We start from the raw sequence: 18,132 nt of genomic DNA, 5'->3' as shown, positions 1-18,132 counted from the left end.
AGTAATATAAGCCTCTCCATAGATTTTTCCTCACTAAAAGCTCTGTCAACACAAAAATGTTATATATTCTTTTTATTTCATTTGAATGGAATGAGTATTCGGAAAAAAAAGAGTAAATGTTTTAATCAAAACAGTTTGTTTTAATTGAAAAACAAAAAAACTAATAAAACACATGCATCATTGATGATTTATTTATTAAAAATAATTTAAGAATTAACTTAATTAGTTAATAAATATACTTATTATTTAATTAATTACGATTTAACTCATGAAATCAAGGCTTAAAAAGTAATTTTCAAATGTATAGGCATTAAAAGTGAATGTGACTTAATTATAATTTTAGGTATAAATAATGGAGTTAAAAACAAATAGTAAATGTTGAGCATAAGGCCATAATATAATATTAACTAAAACCAGCTACTAACTATACAATAAACGTATGAGGTCTAAAATTGTAGGGGGCAGCTAGACCATGTCTGAATAATACAGGAAAAATGGACCCATGCCATGAGAATTCAGAGCTTATTCATGATGGACATTTCCTCTTGGATTCAAAATCTTTAAGACTTTAACAAGATCTTTTTTGAATAAAATTTTAATAAATAAAATTCATTTAAATTTTATCATTTCAAATAATTAGAAAAGAAAACGATTATTTTTTTATTTTATAGGTAAAGTATTAATTATGGCATTTTAGTTTATCTTTTAATAGTAAGCTTCAGTAAATAAACAAATATAGTAATCCTTGGATCAATGATATAATTGGATAAATTTTGCAAAATTGTGAATTTTTTTTGATTCTTTTCCCTGTCATGCAGTCCACATTTCAATAAATAAATTTATATTTAAAAATAAAAAGGTGCACCACGGCGTAGAAACGGTGGTACTTCTCTTGCATCACGGCTTCATTAGAGAACCAAGTGTCAAAGAATGGCAGGTGGAACCGAAAGTCAAACTTGATTGGTGATAGATTCCTCTTCTGTACGCACGGGGAAAACACTCAAGTCATGCCATTTTTTTTTTTTTAATTTTCATTTATAATTAAAACGTGTTCCACTTCCACGAAGCCCTCTTCATTAAATCCCCTCAGTCTCCGGTGTAAGCATTAAGCAGAAGAAAATCTCTGTACCCCTTATTTTATTCTTTCTTGTTTAAACTAAAATTTTCCCATCATCAGACGCGAGAAAACCAACCAGAATCGCTCACTACTGCTCTCTTGGCTCCTAATTAATGGAAGCTTGAGTTAGCTTTCGTGCAGTGCAGCAGTATCATATATCTCATCGAACTCCTTCACTGATTGGTAAAAATCATCGTCATTTACTCAATGTTCTTCATTAGAAGAGAGAAAAAAACAACATGTTTGCTTGCCATGGTTAGCTTTCTATACATGCTTGCTATCTGTTATTTATTTATTTATTTTTGTAACTTAGTTGGGGTCGAAGATGGGATTCTTGGATGTGCTGGTAGTGGCATTAATCCCGGTGCTGGAAGTTCTAGTGGTCACTGGAATTGGATTATCTCTCGCGCTACATCGCATAAATCTGTTGGGACCCACTGCTAGACACAATCTCAATAATGTGAGTAACTCATTAATTATTTCTGAAATTATTTTTCCTATATTTTATGGGCGCCGTTGGATTAATTTGGCCTTTCAGCTCCAACCATCAACGCTTCAAGCTTTCGATAAATACTAAAGCAATGTGTTAAACATTGTTGAAAGTGATGTGATTATATAATTTAAATTATTAATTAACGTCATTTCTGTATGCTTTATATAATTGTGTTTATTAATTAATAATAATTATATCAAATATAAATCTAAAAGGACCATAGGGAGAGTGGTTAATTTAAAAATTTTTCATCATTTGCTCTTATTTAACATCATTCATTACCATATATAGCGCTAGACGTGGCCAAGAATGGTTTAGAATCCAAATCGGTTAAACTTATTTCTAACTCGAATTATAAATGAATTGAATTGGAATTGAACTAGATGATTTAGAGTTAAATTATTATTTTATTTATAATTATATATCAATTTATAAAAGTAAATAAACAAATAAATAAATAACTATAACTGTATATTATACTTATAACTATAGCTGTAAAAGCTGTTTAATTATACTCATAATTATATATTAGGCTCTATTTGTTTTACGAAAAATAAAAATATTTTCTGTATTTTCTGGTATTTGAGACACTCAAGAAAATTGATCAATGAAAAATATTTTTTTAATCAAAAGAAAAATTAAGTCTTTTTTAAAAAAAATGACTTTTATTTTTTAAAAAAGGAAGTCATTTTTTATTTTTTAAAAAAGGAAGTCATTTTTTATTTTTTGAATTTTAATAATCTTATTAAAATGTGAATACACTTGTATATAAATGAAATAAATATATATCATTAATTTAATATTACAATTAAATAACATAAAATATTTTCACGAAAAATATTTTTTACAAAAAATGTTTTTTATATATAAATTATTTTATGTGAAATAAACGGAGCCTTAATTACTAAAAAAAATTAATTGTGGTAAAATTTTTTTAGTTATTAATTATGATTCTCTTTCTCACAGTATACTACGTTTGTTATGATTATTGATACATCAAATTAATATTAAGGATATAGTTTAATTTTAAATAAATCAATAGCTTGTATTATTTTTTAGTGTTGCCAAAATCAAATCCCAGTAGAAATTAGAAACCAGTAGTAATTAAAAGAATTAAATTAGCTTTGTGTATATAAGTTGTAGTAAATATTTTTCTGGCAAATTCATATAGGTTATTGTTATAATACCTAATAAAATTTAAATATTTTTGCAGCTTGTATTCTACGTGTTAAGTCCTGCGCTGGTGGTTAGCCAACTCGGAGAAACTATTACTTTTTCAAGTCTGGTTTCCTTGTTAGTGATTTTATAACCATTTCTTTCTTTAATTCTTCTGCATGAAGTCTCTCTTGGCACATTTTTTTTTTTTTATTTTAATTTGTTGTTTTATGATTATAGGTGGTTTATGCCAGTGAATATCCTCCTTACCTTCATAATTGGCTCGGTGTTTGCCTGGATTCTTATTAAAATCACTAAAACTCCACCTCAATTCCAAGGTCTCGTCATTGGTTGCTGTTCTGCTGGAAATTTGGGAAACTTGCTTCTCATTGTTGTTCCAGCAGTGTGTGAAGAGTCAAATAGTCCATTTGGAGATTCAACCATCTGTTCTACTTATGGAGAAGCTTATGCTTCCCTTTCCATGGCGGTACTATCTTCTATTTACATTTCTGATTTATATACATAATATTCCATATAATAATTTGATGGAGTATATTTTGCAATATCTGTTGCCACAGGTGGGAACTGTATACATATGGACCTACGTATATTTTATCATGCGAATATATGCAGATAAGAGTGTTGCGGCTACCAATAACCATACAAATGAAACACAAACATTTCTAGAAAGTTGCACTGAATCACTACTACTTCCTTCAACGGAAAACTCCAGTTCCAATGCCCTTTCAAGAACTGCGTCCGAGGGAAAACTGTCTTATTTGGGGAGAGCTTTCCAGCGCATTAAAAATTTTGCAGAAAAGATCAACCTGAAGATGGTTTTTGCTCCTTCCACAATAGCAGCTGTATGCAACATGATCTGCAGGATTTCTATTTAAGTATTTTGTATCAATTGTATTGTTCCTGGAGGAGAGCATCTACTAACTTCCATTCATTTGCTTCAGATTATTGGGTTTATTATTGGGACAGTCTCTCCAATCAGGAAGTTGATAATTGGCGACAGTGCTCCTCTTCGTGTGCTTGAGAATTCTGCATCTTTGCTGGGGTATAAATCATATTCTGGAGATTGGAAGTCTTTTTTTTTTCTTTTTGTGATGCTTCAGAAATTTTCAAAGGAGATTGATTCTTCCTGTTCATATATCTGATAGCCCTGAAAGTTGAATTTGCAATATGATAATAAATAGAATAAACAGACAGAAAATTGAATTTAATTTTTTTCTCAATTACACATGGGAATATTGCTGCGGATATGAATCTTGGTTGCTTAATTAAAATCTTATTGATTGCAGGGAGGCAACAGTTCCATCTATGACCCTGATGGTGGGAGCAAACCTTTACAAAGGTAAATGACACTTACCGTCTCTCTAAAATTATCTTTGATGGTTTGATGTCTTCTTGAATGTAATTAGTAATTATAAGTCATTCAGGTTTAACAACATCAGGAGTAAACACATGGGTGATTGTTGGAATTATAGGAGTGCGATATATTTTGATGCCTCTGTTGGGCCTTGGTGTAGTGAAAGCAGCATACCATTTTGGTATGGTTGGATCAGACTCATTATATCAGTTTGTTCTTATGCTTCAGTATGCACTTCCGCCTGCAATGGCCGTAGGTATATATTTCAATTTTGATTGTTGAACAATTTCAATTTATCTTCCTTGAGTTCGAGTTCAAGCTTTAGATTATGGAATTTTTGCAACCTAGCCTTATTGCCATTCTGATGAACTTGGCAGGCATAATCGCGCAGCTGTTTGAAGCTGGAGAGAGTGAATGTTCTGTGATCATGTTGTGGACTTACGTCGTGGCTGCATTTGCTCTTACCCTTTGGTGCACCTTATATATGTGGTTTATCTAGTGATTTGCAGTCCAAAATTTTTTGGAACACCACTGCCAAAGCCATGCACTTTCAGGCAGAGCCACAAAATGGGGTTTTAGCAATTAATTAGATGGCAATGTAATCGAAAATCGCAGGATTTTAAGGGGTTTCTCTCTCCGTGTAATCAGAATATAGATTTGATAATAAGCATATCCTATAGAATATTTTCTGGTAGAGTATATTTTTCAATTAAGGGAAATATATATATATATATATATATATATATATATATATATATATATATATTATTTTATATTATATCAATATATAATTATATATGGTAGTTAATGTCATTCATTCGGTTGTATTACGATCAATATCTCATTGTAATGACAATTAAAATTTGTTTGCGATTAGCTCTAATTGAGTTTCATTAATGGCGGATTTCATCTAGAAGGGAAGATAAATAAAAACAAAATAATTCTCCATAGTTATTTTTTATTAATATTTTAAAGCACTCATTTTGCTTCTCATCGCTTATTATTCATCAGAGTTTAGTTTGCATTTATTTAGTCTAATTTGTTATTTATGAATTTAAATTTAGTTGTCCATAACTGTAAATCAATTTCCAAATAATCATATATATATATATATATATATCTTTCCATATTAAAATTCAATGGTCGCATGAATTTTTTTATTAACTTTTTTAATATTTATTTATTTATTTATTTGAATATTTTGAGGGGTAAACAGGAGCATGACAGTGAGGTGGCATGTCAGTTACGAGTGAATACGTGGCTAAAGGAGGGAACTCCAAGTGTCGAAACGGGAGAATAGGAGTTGTCGTTAGAGTCATTTCTTTGCAATTGCTGCTGCTACTGCCCACGAGATGATAATGATAACAAAAACCCAAAAGCAAAATTAATTTGCTGGCATTTGCCAACACAAACAAACAACCTGCAACGCTCAGATTTTTGAGGCACAAGAAAATATAAAGTTAATTAACACTTGACTAAGCTGCTTTCTCTCGTTTGATTTGGGGCCTCTACCTCAATTGTACCAGCTATTTCACTCTCGGTCTCTCTTTGTTTGTGCATTTTTCTTTCTTCTTGTTAGCTTTTATACTCTTAACCCTTGCACTGTTTTCATCTTCTACTGATGATGGCCTAGCTGTACCTGCAAGTGACGTTGCATTCTAATCTTTCTATTGTACCTTTTTGGCTTTTTAGGGGAGGAAGAGAGAGATTTTGAGACCTAGGAAAAGGTTTTTCTATGGGGGTTTTGGATCTCTTCATTGCTGCACTAATGCCTGTTTTGAAAGTACTGTTGATTACTGCTGTCGGCTCATTTCTAGCAATTGATCGTCTAGATATTCTAGGAGTCGATGCAAGAAAGCATTTGAATAATGTAAGGTTTCATCTTTTATAAGGCTCCTTGCTGCATACTGCACAGTAATCTGGTATTATCTATCCCTGCCAAATAACTAATTAATGCATGCAAATATGGATTATACTTCCTCTAAAAATTAGCTGCCTTGCCAGTCCAAAAATGGCTAAAGTAATTCAGATATAACGTGATGATATATTATTTAGCCTAAAAAGACCTTTTTTTTTTTTAAATTACTTGAGTTCGATGGGGGTATGTTTTGGTTAAATTATGTTTGATCAAATTTCCTAGTGGTGGCCTATTAATGTTCTTTAAATTTTGAGAAAGATAATGTAAGGGTATGTTGGTCGTATACCCATCACAGATGAAGAAATGTATATCTGAGCTTTCTATATGGAATTCAGAGAAGGGCAAAAATCTCAGGTGGCAAAATTAAAAATTATTTTTTTTTCTTTTTTTTTTAATGACACAAACATATGTGTATGATTATAATAATCATGTATGCTTTGGTACTAACTTAAAAAACTTTTGTTCTTTACTTAAATGCTGCCTTACCACCATTACATTCCAATCTTGTTCAGGTTGTGTTTTTTGTCTTCAATCCGGCACTTGTTGGTAGCAATCTGGCAAAATATATTTCGCTTAATAGCATGGGCATATTGTGAGTTTGTTCTATGCAGAATTTATTTGGGGAGTGTTCATTTTCAAATTGGCATCTTCTTTTTCCTATAGTTGATAAAAATGGGCTTTGGTTAAATTATGTAGGTGGTTCATGCCATTCAATATTCTTTTCACATTTATCATTGGCTCTGTGCTTGGATGGTTACTTATTAGAAGTACCAGAGCTCCTCACGATCTGAGGGGGCTTGTGTTAGGATGCTGTTCTGCAGGTGGGTTTTTATTTATTTTTTCTTTTCCCTTGTGAGTACGCATACAAATTTTAGGCATCTATTGGTTTATAATCTGCGCGAAATCTCTGTTGAATCACCAATATGTCCTGCAATACGTCTAGGTATGAATCTTTTAATTCACTGACATAGGCATGAAAGAGTTCAAAATATTGGCTCAAGGTCCCAATATGCTTTTACATGTGAGTCAATCTAAGTGCAATTTATTATGATTTAAAATTGCTGTTTGAGGTTTCCAAACCTACTTTCTTCCCATCTCAAGGAGGTTCTATACTTCGGTTAGCTGGTTGGTCTCCCTTCCTAGGATAACCAACCCATATTTGCATTTGCTTTTGGTCCTTCTATGCTGTCTAAGGCACCCAATCTTATTGAAAAAGTTAAATCACCTCATCGATCTGGGCAATGGAAAAGAACTTTTACTGTTATTTTTGCACTTTGATGTTGTAAATCCTACATACTCTATCCTGGCCTTTTGAGGAAAATCATATGGCTTAAACAAGAAGAAAAATAAATTAAACTGAATGAGAATGTGATACAAGCTGAAAGTAAATTTCTTAGCTGTGGACCTTTGGTCAAATCATATCCTAGCTTTCAGAATTATTCAATGTTTCCATGAGAAATGCATTTGTCCCAACTTAATGGTTCAAGGAGGTCATGCTACAATCATGTGTTTGCAATATCTATGATCTTTGATGCTTGATTTCTGAATAGGAAAAAAAAATTCTAGTTCATAATGGTGATGTTGATGTGAACAGGAAATCTGGGGAACATGCCTCTGATAATCATTCCAGCTGTGTGTAAAGAAAGAGGCGGTCCATTTGGTGATGTTGATGTCTGTTATACACATGGATTGGCATATGCTTCACTCTCTATGGCAGTATGAATATTTTTTTCTTACTTAAATGTCTCGGTTCATATATTTACTATAATGAAGTAATAGATTATATAGAATTACACAAATTTTTACCTTTGAAATTTCAGATTGGAGCTCTCTACATGTGGTCTTATGTGTATAACATCATGCGTATATACTCAAGCAAGGACTGTGAAGTGCCCAAACTGGATGCCTTCGCTAAGGTTGCAAAGTCTCTTAGAGAAACACCTGAAAATCTTTCAAAATGTTTCACAGGGCCCCTGCTTCCTTTGCAAGATCACTCACCTAATGAGGACAATATGGATCACTTTGAACTTGATTGCAAAATGTCTGAGCAGAAGGCAGAGGTAGTTTGAAATTGCAGTGTTTCACTTCTTTGTTTGTCTTGAACTTTGAGACCAACTGAACCAGTTTCGTTTTTTGCTGAAATATCATTAAAATTTGTAAACGTCAAAGATTTTATATTTATCTATTTTACTATATTACTGTTATTACATTATTGACCTCTCACCTTGATCTTCCTAATTTTGTGCCATGGATTAGTCTTGAGCATATCTTTAGGAGAAATTACACGCACAAATAAACTGCACGCCAAGTCACTTTTTGAATCCTCTATAGATAAAGGCAGGCTTGAATACTTGAACCTTGAATGATTCATAAATCAAAATAGATAGATCATATTATAATTTTATTTTACAAACCAACTCCTTCATTGACCTAGAGACACAGCATGGAGGGAAAAAGAGGAGAGCACAACCAAATCACATCTAATCAATAAGTAGGAGTTGGGGATAGTTTCACACAGTTACAAAGGGTAAGGGCCAGTGGTTTGAGGTGCTTAAAGGACTATTTGAATAATTTTCATTTCTCTTCCAGTAATATTAATTCTTTTAGACGTGTGATGAAGATTAATGTCTGAAACCTTCACTTGCAAGGTTTACATTTTGGTTTAACTTGGATATGATTAATTTTCCTGCCGGCCCTCCTCCTCTCACTTTCTGTGGGGTTCTGTACTGTATTGTGCTGCAAACCTTCAATAGTGTATGAACCATTGATCTACTAGCTTAAATTTTTCTCTTAGAATTTGGGCTTTTAGCATGTTCATTTAGAAGTTGTTACATAATGTTGCTATTATTATTATTATTATTATTATTATTATTATTATTACAAAGGAGGGGGAGGGGGGCTTGAACTTGGGACCTTGTCCAAGTTGAGAAGTGCACTTACTGCCAGTGGATTATTACTTTGAGAGATTATCATCTCTGATGAAAATTTCGTGACAGGGATCATTTCTAGAAAAGATTAAGCAGGGTTTACAAGTGTTTACAAAAATCAACTTCAGCAGATTGTTTGCACCTTCAACATCTGGAGCGGTATGCTAATCTATTGTCTAAAATTTAAATTAATTATTAGCTTGAAAAGGCCTTACATTTGACATATGATGTCTTGGCTTAGAATCCTAAAGAAGATTATGCGTACTAGAATTTTTTCATAGTAAATGCTATGCAAATCATAAAAACTACAAAATTAAGATACCATATTAGCAGATTTTTGCCTTCTCTTTTTTCCAGTTTTTTGTTCATGTCGAACTTAGCTAAATTTTCTAGACTAAAATACTTAGATGTTCTATTTTCCAGATGGTTGGATTTGTTGTTGGTGTCATCCCTCAGTTCCGAAAGGCTCTAATTGGTGATAATGCACCTCTTCATGTGGTTCAGGATTCTGCATCTTTGCTTGGGTTAGTATCATGTCATGATGCTATAGAGATTTCCCATCAATATAAAATGCTGCTTTAAGTTTCTTCTAATTAACATGTTTCCCTAGTATTCCCTTTTGTTGTGTGTTTGCAGAGAGGCTGCCATTCCAACTGTCACCTTGGTGGTGGGGGCAAATCTTCTTAAAGGTAATTACTAATTGATCTGATTTTGGCAAGTCCATTTTAACTTGCCTGATTCGGGTGTAGTCAAGGTGTAATGATAAACATGAACGAGATGCTTTTCAGGTCTAAAAGGCTCAGAGGTCCAGCGCTCAGTCATTATTGGGATCATAGTGGTTCGCTATATTGTATTACCAATATTTGGAGTAGTAATTGTTAAATCTGCAGTCCACTTGGGGTTGGTGCAGTCAGATCCACTGTATCAATTTGTTCTCATGCTTCAATTTGCACTTCCTCCAGCAATGAACATAGGTCTGACAATTATTATCAGTGAATTATCGAGCTTTCAAACATATGACCAACTTGAATATGGATCCAAAATTTTGCAGGTACAATGACCCAGTTGTTTGGAGCTGGAGAGAGTGAATGCTCAGTGATACTGCTATGGACTTACGCAGTGGCCTCAATTTCACTAACGCTCTGGTCAACATTGTTCATGTGGCTTGTGGCATAGGACATAAACTAACAATCTGGAGCTGCATATTCCTGTCCTCAAGTTGTTAGATGCCAATTGCAGCTTTTAGTTAGGGATATGAAATTTCCATGTGTTCCATCTTCTAGAATATAATATAAATATAAATGTCTTCCTTTTGCCAAATTTACCAGATTTGCAGGCAATTTATATAAACGCAAGTGGCACTGGCATGCATGTGTACAGTATGGGGCAGTCTTCTTCAGTGGAAATTCTTCAAATTCTTTTTTCCCCCTTCAACATAATTGATTGAAAGTTTGCAAGTAGCTGTTCCTTGGAATCTCAATACCAGAAGACAGGTTGATTAGCCTCAAAGACAACCCATGTCATCAAATTATAAAACAAATAGAAAAGAAATTATAAAACAAATACAAATTTTCTATTTGTTTTATAATTTGATGACATGTGTTGTCTTTGAGGCTAATCAAGCTGTCTTCTGGTATTGAGATTCCAAGGAACAGCTACTTGCAAACTTTCAATCAATTATGTTGTCACTAGAAAGAATAAAAGATGGAAAGAATGGAATCGAAAATTGAAGACATTCATGGATTTTTTTTTTTTTAATTTTTCATAAATCATAACAACTTAAATTTTAGTTTAACGATATGATGAACTGAAAAAAGGAAAAAAAAATCATTTTCAAACAATTGAAATAGGCATTTTATGCGTGTGTGTATGTGTATATATATATAACAATTAAAAAAAGTTTTTTTATGGAATAATCATTGACAGAAATTTTACAAAAACAATAAAATTATAGATGAAAGGAATAAAAAGTTTTACCAAATTTCATCTAACAAAATAGGGTTTTTTTTTTTAGTTATCCTAAATTATATGCTATTTTTTTAAATAGTAATTTATTTATTAGCTTATTAAAAAAATAAAATACTTCTTCTTCCATCATATAAAAATATGTTTATTTTTCTTTTTAATTGTTTGCCCTTTTTCTTTTTAAAATAATAATTTATTTATTATAATTTATTAACATATCTTATTTAATATATATGAAAAAAATTTATTTATTTAAAAATAATTTAGTAATATGAATAATTTAATTGTTAATGAAATATATTAAAAATATTAAATAAAATTTATTATTTTAATCATATTAACAAAAATTCTATACAAAAATAAGAACAAATGTAAGGCAAGTAGTATATTAGCTTCAAGAATAATTTAATAATATGTGTTAATTAATTTTTAATGAAATAATATGAGTGAAAGTATAATAAGAAAAGATTAAATATAATGTATTATTTTAATTATTTTAACTATATTTTTGTTAATTGATATGAAAAGAAGTGAGCGTTTTCTATGGATCTCTTCATTTCGGGGTAATAAGATTTAAGTTTCCTTTTATATATTTATATGTACACACACACATACAGATAAAATAATAAAAATTATCTTGGCTAGAGCCTAGAAGCGAAGAAGATAGGCACCTTGCCTAATACCGCGAAAGAGGAACAACAAGAATGTCCTTTAAAGCGGCGTACGAACACTGTAAGAAGAGATGAATGAGACCGATGCGGATGCAATCATTTGCTTTTTTGGTCTTCAAAAGCAAATCAGTTTGATTTAAGAGATGGTATTCAGCCACTGAGCTGAGCTGATTAAAATCCCTAAGCCCTAGAAGAAGAAAGTGGGTCAGTTTTCACCAATTTTTTTGTTTTCTTTCTAATTTCCAGTTTGTGATTAATTTACTGCAGTTTGCCTTTGATTTGCTTGTAGCATTCTCTGGCATTTCATTTTCTGTTTAAAATTTCACTTGCAAGCAATGTTAATCCAACTATAGAATTCAAACCCCTTCACCCATCTATTCTCTACATAATATGATTTGAGATATGGAGTTGGAAACACTGAGTATGCCAAATGAAGTTATTGAATTTGACATGATGGGCTTGGGAGATGATACTGTGGACATCCTCCAACACCCTGACCATGTTGATGATCATAAACGAGTGGAAGATGAAGATGAAGGGGAAGGAGGAGAAAAAAAACAAAACCTGCTCCTCCACAATTTCCGCCACTCCTACAATTCCAGTAATTCTACTACTTCTCAGCTTTACATCCCTCAAGGAGACACTAATCTTGAGCCTTATGAGGGAATGGAATTTGAATCTGAGGAGGCTGCCAAGGCCTTCTATAATTCTTATGCTCGTCGTGTTGGCTTCAGCACCCGTGTCAGCATGTCTCGTCGCTCTAGGCGTGATGGTGCCATCATTCAGCGTTCTTTTGTCTGTGCCAAGGAGGGTTTTCGTGTTGACAAGGACAAGCATGCACGTCCTGATACTCGTGTCAAACGCCCCCGTGCTGAAACTCGTGTTGGTTGCAAGGCCATGTTGGTTGTTAAAATTCGGGATTCTGGAAGATGGGCTGTTTCTGCATTTGTCAAGGAACACAACCATGAACTTGTCCCTCCTGACAAGGTGCATTGCCTTCGTTCTCACCGCCATGTCTCTGGCTCTGCCAAGTCCTTGATTGATACCTTGCAGGGTGCTGGGATTGGTCCCAGTGGAATCATGTCTGCACTCATCAAAGAATATGGTGGAATTAGCAATGTTGGTTTCACTGAGCGTGACTGCAGGAATTACATGAGGAGCAGTCGCCAGAGAACGCTTGGAGGAGACACTCAACTCCTTTTGGACTACTTGCGCAACAAGCAGGCTGAGAATCCTGCATTTTTCTATGCGGTGCAGGGTGATGAAGATCAGTGCATGAGCAATATCTTCTGGGCTGATCCTAAGGCAAGGACTAACTATACTTACTTTGGTGACACTGTTACCTTTGACACTACTTACAGGTCAAACCGTTATCGGTTGCCCTTTGCACCTTTCACTGGAGTTAACCATCATGGGCAGCCAATATTGTTTGGTTGTGCGCTCCTAATTAATGAGTCTGAGGCATCTTTCATTTGGCTTTTTAAAACATGGCTTATGGCAATGTCTGGGCAGCCTCCTGTTTCAATTACTACTGATCATGATAGGCTGATTCGTCTAGCTGTTACCCAGGTCTTTCCTGAAACCCGTCACCGTTTTTGTAAGTGGCATATCTTTAAGGAATGCCAGGAGAAATTATCCCATGTATTTTCTGAGAATCCCAGTTTTGAAGCAGAGTTCCATAAATGCGTCAACCTCACAGAGTCAATTGAAGAGTTTGAATCCTGTTGGTTCTCTTTAATTGATAGATATCATCTCAGGGAGCATGAGTGGCTACAAGCAGTTTTTGCAGATAGGAGACAGTGGGTCCCAGCAATCTTGAGGGACACATTCTTTGCTGAAATGTCTATAACTCAACGTAGTGATAGTATCAATTCATACTTTGATGGCTATATCAATGCCTCAACAACCCTACAGTTGTTTGTGAAGCAGTACGAAAAGGCTCTGGAAAGCCGCTATGAGAAAGAAGTCAAGGCAGATTATGATACAATAAACACTACTCCTATACTCAAGACCCCTTCACCCATGGAGAAACAAGCATCTGAGCTTTACACAAGGAAGTTGTTCATGAAATTTCAAGAGGAGTTGGTTGAGACATTAACTTTCCTGGCAACCAAAGTTGAGAATGAGGAGGCAACCGCCATTTATCGAGTTGCCAAGTTTGAGGAAAATCATAAAGCTTACTTTGTTAGATTTAATGTTCATGAGATGAAAGCAACTTGTAGCTGTCAGATGTTTGAGTTCTCTGGCCTTCTTTGTAGACATATATTGACGGTTTTTAGGGTGACCAATGTTCTTACACTACCTTCTCGCTATGTATTGAAACGGTGGACGAGGAATGCCAAGAGTGGTGTGATATTGGAGGATCACTCCAATGCTTTGCGAAGTAGTTCACGAGAATCTCTTACAGTCAGATACAATAATCTTCGCCACGAAGCCCTTAAGTATGTTGATGATGGAATTAAGACTTTAGAAATTTACAATGTCGCTATGGATGCTTTACAAGAGGCAGCAAATAAAGTGTCTCTTTCAAAAAAGGCTGGTGGGAAAGTTGCAATTACAAATGGACCTGGCACAAAAGATCTTCCCAATCAGGGAAATGAGACTTATGGAACTCAGCAATGGAGTTTAGAACAGCCTGCATCTATGGTCAGTAATTTATCCAATACCCATTTATGTCATGCTTATCTTGATTTTCCATCAACTTTTTTGCCTCTTGGTCTGTCTATATTTTTGAGCTTATGATGGATGATATTGCTAATTGACCTAGAGAGCCTAAATTAAATTTACATTTGTTAATTTTGAAGTGATCCTGTGGACAAACATTTGTTAGAACTCTAGAATATTAATGTAAATGTTAAAGAATGCCAAGCTCTAGCAACTATAAGTTATGTGATTTGGTACAAAAAGGATATAAATGAAGAGAATGCTCCCTAGATCAAAACTTTTAGTTTCTTTGTTCACTCACTGTAAACTACTTCCTGCTTTCTCCATGGCTTCTAGTTTCTTACTTATCACATGCACTTTGAATAATTTGTGATCACACAATACTCATTAACCTCCCAAAATGCTTTGAGCAAGTGAATATTAAGGTTGCTCATTTATCAGAAAATTATTTTCATTTAAATTTAGGTAATTTATATCTTCCTTATGCTCAATTTGAAATCAATTTGCAGACTGGTTGAACTCAAATTCAATTTGTTTCATTGATATGAATGGCGATGGGTTTGCAATTAAAAACTAAAATTGCTTGATAGAATCAAAGATTCAAACACCTAATTGCTAAAATTAAAACTTAAACCTTCTTGATAGAATAGAAAAAAAAGGCTATGTTCAAGTTTTTTTTTTTTTTTTTTTTTTTTTTAATTAGGTTTTATGTTTTTCTTTTTAGTGTGTGTTTTTTGGGACCTCAAAAAAAAAAAAAAAGAAATTGAGTTATTCAGGAACATTTTTTCGCATATGGGGTTGATTGTAAGTTTAATTGATTCAGCAATGGGAAAAAATTTTGGTAGCTTTTTCCAACTCTTTTTTTAATATTGGGAAACTTGAAGCTTTTGTTGTGCCGTGTACTTGGACAATTTCTATGCAAAATGCTTCTAATTTATGGTTTTATTTCAGTAATTTCCTGCAAAACAGGGGCATTTGTCATTTGGCCCTAGTATAGTGTTTCTTAACTTTATTAAGTCTAAGTTAATCTTTTGCTAAGAATTTCCAGTTATGAAGTGTAGTTCGCAACACTTCGTCAAATAAGAAAGCATGTATCCCTAGTGTATTCTCCTCTATTATTTCGCTCTCATTTGTACACATTTATTATTCTTAGTCTTCTTCCTCTCTCTCTCTCTCTAATCCGGGCCCGGGCCTCCTCCCTTCTCTCCCTCCCTCCTTTTTCCTCCTCCCCAAAAGGACAGTCATGAGAGTAAATTGGCTACTGTGCACCAGCACCTAGGATTCAGATTTCCCTCTGATGTAAGACATGTTGATCAATCAACGTATGAGTTACATGGTGGGAGAAGGGCTTGAAAACTACAGTATCTGAGTTTGAATCAAAGAGTAAGGAATCTAGTGTCTTTGAATTAAGTGAAAATTTGAGGGCAAAGAATGAATATTGATTGGCTCTAATCACAGCACCAGGTTGAATATTTTTCCTTTTACCAGTAGAAAATTTGGGATTTATGAGTTGTTTTGAATGTTTAATTGAAGGAGAAAAGGATAAAACATGTTGATTTTTGAGTTGTAATTGGTGCATTGATGGAACATGGTGTAGCCTTAAGGAAAGAAGAAACTACTGAAATTAAGGATGGTTGGGTTTATGTATCGCTTGGGTTGTGATGCGGGGCTTGGACAATAAGGCAGAACATTTTTTTTAACTAATTTTAATTTCCAACTGTCCTAATTTATCTAGGATATCTAGAAATTATATTAGAATTAATTAGAAAGTCTCCTACTCTATTTAGGACTTATTAATGTTTTCCTATTTCATCTAGGATTTAGTTTTCCTATTTAGTTTATATCTTCTTATTGTATTTTAATTTATCTAAAATTCCTATTTTGTAGTTTTACATTCCTATTAGGTTTAGGAGTCTAAAAACACTATAAATACCCTTATTTACATGTAATTTGGGAGACAGATTCTTCTTATTTTCACTGTTGTGCATGGAGTGTGTTTCTATTTGAGTTTCTTGCTGCGTCAGATTGTTTTAGCTGCTGGATGACTTTGGACTTTGGAGTTTAGAACAGAAACAATGAAAAAAATAAAATATGCTCATGCAAGATAATTCTCTTACAGAAACGTTACCCAAAATTCTCATAGTTCTGAAGACACACACACACACACACACACATAATTCCTTGTTTGACAAGGACTGCAATTTTACCTGGGAAAATTTTTAATAAATACTAAATAGGAAGCAAACAAAATGTAAATGCCTGATTAAAAAATACTTTCCTTATAAATATTGAAAATTCCCAAATCAGAAATTTTTAGTGAATATGTAAAATTCCTCATACTTGATGTATGAACCAAGATTTGAGGAACTTTGTGTGTAAATGTCTCAGTTTGAAGATGGCTAGTACATTCTTCAGTTAACATGGATAGATAGTTGTGATAACTAGTCCTATTAACTGTAACTGACATATCCTTTACCCTTATTCTGGTTATGATTGAAAGAATTTGTTCTGCTCACCTCTGTTTTCATAACCACCTTCGTGAATATGATTAGCAATTTAGCAACATTATCTTCATGCATAAATGCATAAGATTTTCATCTTCTGTAGTAATTCCAGCATTCTATTGACAACAATATCATGCACACCATATTATTCCAGCTTGTAAGTTAAGGATATTAGTTATTTTAGGTGTTCCACTGGCTCAGCAACATCTTCTATAAGGGAAATGAAAGAAGATCTTGCAAATTGCATTTTCCCCACTGAAGGGTGCTGTATCCTAAGTGCCTAACTTTGCTCCTTTATATCTTTTTGAAAATTTGAATTGTTTGTTGATAAGAGTAAGCATCATTTTGTTGTTGAAATACTGTTATTGCCATTTGCTTTAATGGAGAATGGGTATACTATTTTTGCTCAAACTTCATTGTCAATGTGGAGAATCAAGTATTCTCAGTCCCCAGCAAATGCAACCAACTTTCTGGGATTCTAGAATCAATATAATTATGGCTTATATTTCAATTTTCTTGTTTCCCCATTTTTTATAACATAATTGTTTCTGAAAAATATATATGTTAATTTGTAGGATGACCAGGATAAGAAAATTCAAAAACTACAGCGTAAGCTTGAGCGTGCACGACGAAAGTGTGAAGTGTATCGGTCAAACTTGCTTTCAGTTTTGAAAGATATTGAGGAGCAGAAATTACAGTTGTCAGTTAAAGTTAAAAACATTAAGTTGGGGATGAAGGACTAATGGCTTTGTAGGTTTAATCTCTTTCTCTCTCCCTCTCTAACCAATGCTTCATCAAGGTTCTGTGGACTTTTTGTAGTTAGACAGATGGAAAGTGTAATTTAATTGCTTGTAAATAAAGATGTCAATCACTTTTTTTGGTTTTTTTTTTCCCAGTTTTGGCTTAAGTTGAATCATCCTGTATAATACGATAGAGACAGATTCCTCTGATTTATGCAGCACTTCGCCACGGTGGGAATGGCACTTCTGATTCCTTTTTGTCCAACTGAAAGTTGATGCTGTTCAACTTTGTACATATGCACTCACCAATCAATGCTATGCAGTTTATTTTGATATATTCAAAATATATGAGCAGTAACCTGTTGAATATTGCTCAATTTCTTAGAATCTTTCTCAAATAATCTGATACTTAAGGTGACTTTTTTGTGAAGATTTAATATTATTGATTTTTTTTTTATTTAAAACAAAAAGGAAAATTATGACTTCTGTTTTGTTTTAGCGGCTACTAGAGACTGCAAACATCATGGACGGGTGTGGGTAAAGAAGTTAGTCCATAGGACAGATCGTAGAGCAGATAGTGGAATAGAACACAAGATAGACATA

The 18,132-nt window shown here is 33.4% G+C and overlaps 3 protein-coding genes across 6 annotated transcripts; all 3 read left to right on the top strand.

Annotated features, from left to right (window-relative positions):
* Nucleotides 1–1,064: 1,064 nt before the first annotated feature.
* On the top strand, nt 1,065–4,834 carry LOC110654573 (protein PIN-LIKES 3). The gene is made up of 9 exons (XM_021810604.2): nt 1,065–1,300; nt 1,431–1,577; nt 2,824–2,903; nt 3,006–3,252; nt 3,344–3,628; nt 3,728–3,828; nt 4,073–4,125; nt 4,211–4,396; nt 4,518–4,834. Exons 2-9 carry the CDS (start codon nt 1,443–1,445, stop codon nt 4,637–4,639), a joined length of 1,209 nt encoding a protein of 402 aa, XP_021666296.2. The 5' UTR covers nt 1,065–1,300; nt 1,431–1,442; the 3' UTR covers nt 4,640–4,834.
* Nucleotides 4,835–5,491: 657 nt separating this feature from the next.
* Nucleotides 5,492–10,305, top strand: LOC110654572 (protein PIN-LIKES 3). 4 transcript variants are annotated; one of them, XM_021810603.2, is made up of 11 exons: nt 5,492–5,659; nt 5,833–6,010; nt 6,571–6,650; nt 6,755–6,879; nt 7,653–7,774; nt 7,879–8,118; nt 9,055–9,144; nt 9,409–9,509; nt 9,622–9,674; nt 9,774–9,959; nt 10,037–10,305. In XM_021810603.2, the coding sequence occupies exons 2-11, from the start codon at nt 5,876–5,878 to the stop codon at nt 10,159–10,161; spliced, it is 1,257 nt and encodes a 418-aa protein (XP_021666295.2). In that variant the 5' UTR covers nt 5,492–5,659; nt 5,833–5,875; the 3' UTR covers nt 10,162–10,305. The 4 variants fall into 4 exon arrangements, with proteins under 4 accessions (XP_021666295.2, XP_058009031.1, XP_058009030.1 ...); XM_058153048.1 differs by having other exon boundaries at nt 5,492–5,690; XM_058153047.1 differs by having other exon boundaries at nt 5,492–5,714.
* A 1,251-nt stretch (nt 10,306–11,556) lies between these two features.
* On the top strand, nt 11,557–17,782 carry LOC110654571 (protein FAR1-RELATED SEQUENCE 5). Its single transcript, XM_058153045.1, has 2 exons — nt 11,557–14,267; nt 17,365–17,782. Exons 1-2 carry the CDS (start codon nt 12,024–12,026, stop codon nt 17,530–17,532), a joined length of 2,412 nt encoding a protein of 803 aa, XP_058009028.1. The 5' UTR covers nt 11,557–12,023; the 3' UTR covers nt 17,533–17,782.
* Nucleotides 17,783–18,132: the final 350 nt, after the last annotated feature.

Source organism: Hevea brasiliensis, chromosome 9 (genome assembly GCF_030052815.1).
Source record: "Hevea brasiliensis isolate MT/VB/25A 57/8 chromosome 9, ASM3005281v1, whole genome shotgun sequence".
Lineage (NCBI taxonomy): Eukaryota > Viridiplantae > Streptophyta > Magnoliopsida > Malpighiales > Euphorbiaceae > Hevea > Hevea brasiliensis.
This window is presented reverse-complemented; position numbering and strand designations above follow the sequence as displayed.

What these genes read in the sequence shown, in the direction of transcription:
- LOC110654573 (XM_021810604.2), top strand. Translation starts at nt 1,443, where the DNA reads ATGGGATTCTTGGATGTGCTGGTAGTGGCATTAATCCCGGTGCTGGAA. An exon ending in TTTTCAAGTCTGGTTTCCTT is followed by an intron (nt 2,904 to 3,005) that starts GTTAGTGATTTT and finishes TTATGATTATAG; the next exon opens with GTGGTTTATGCCAGTGAATA. An exon ending in CTCCTTCCACAATAGCAGCT is followed by an intron (nt 3,629 to 3,727) that starts GTATGCAACATG and finishes CATTTGCTTCAG; the next exon opens with ATTATTGGGTTTATTATTGG.
- LOC110654572 (XM_021810603.2), top strand. Translation starts at nt 5,876, where the DNA reads ATGGGGGTTTTGGATCTCTTCATTGCTGCACTAATGCCTGTTTTGAAA. An exon ending in CAAGAAAGCATTTGAATAAT is followed by an intron (nt 6,011 to 6,570) that starts GTAAGGTTTCAT and finishes AATCTTGTTCAG; the next exon opens with GTTGTGTTTTTTGTCTTCAA. An exon ending in ATGCTTCACTCTCTATGGCA is followed by an intron (nt 7,775 to 7,878) that starts GTATGAATATTT and finishes TTGAAATTTCAG; the next exon opens with ATTGGAGCTCTCTACATGTG.
- LOC110654571 (XM_058153045.1), top strand. Translation starts at nt 12,024, where the DNA reads ATGGAGTTGGAAACACTGAGTATGCCAAATGAAGTTATTGAATTTGAC. An exon ending in TAGAACAGCCTGCATCTATG is followed by an intron (nt 14,268 to 17,364) that starts GTCAGTAATTTA and finishes GTTAATTTGTAG; the next exon opens with GATGACCAGGATAAGAAAAT.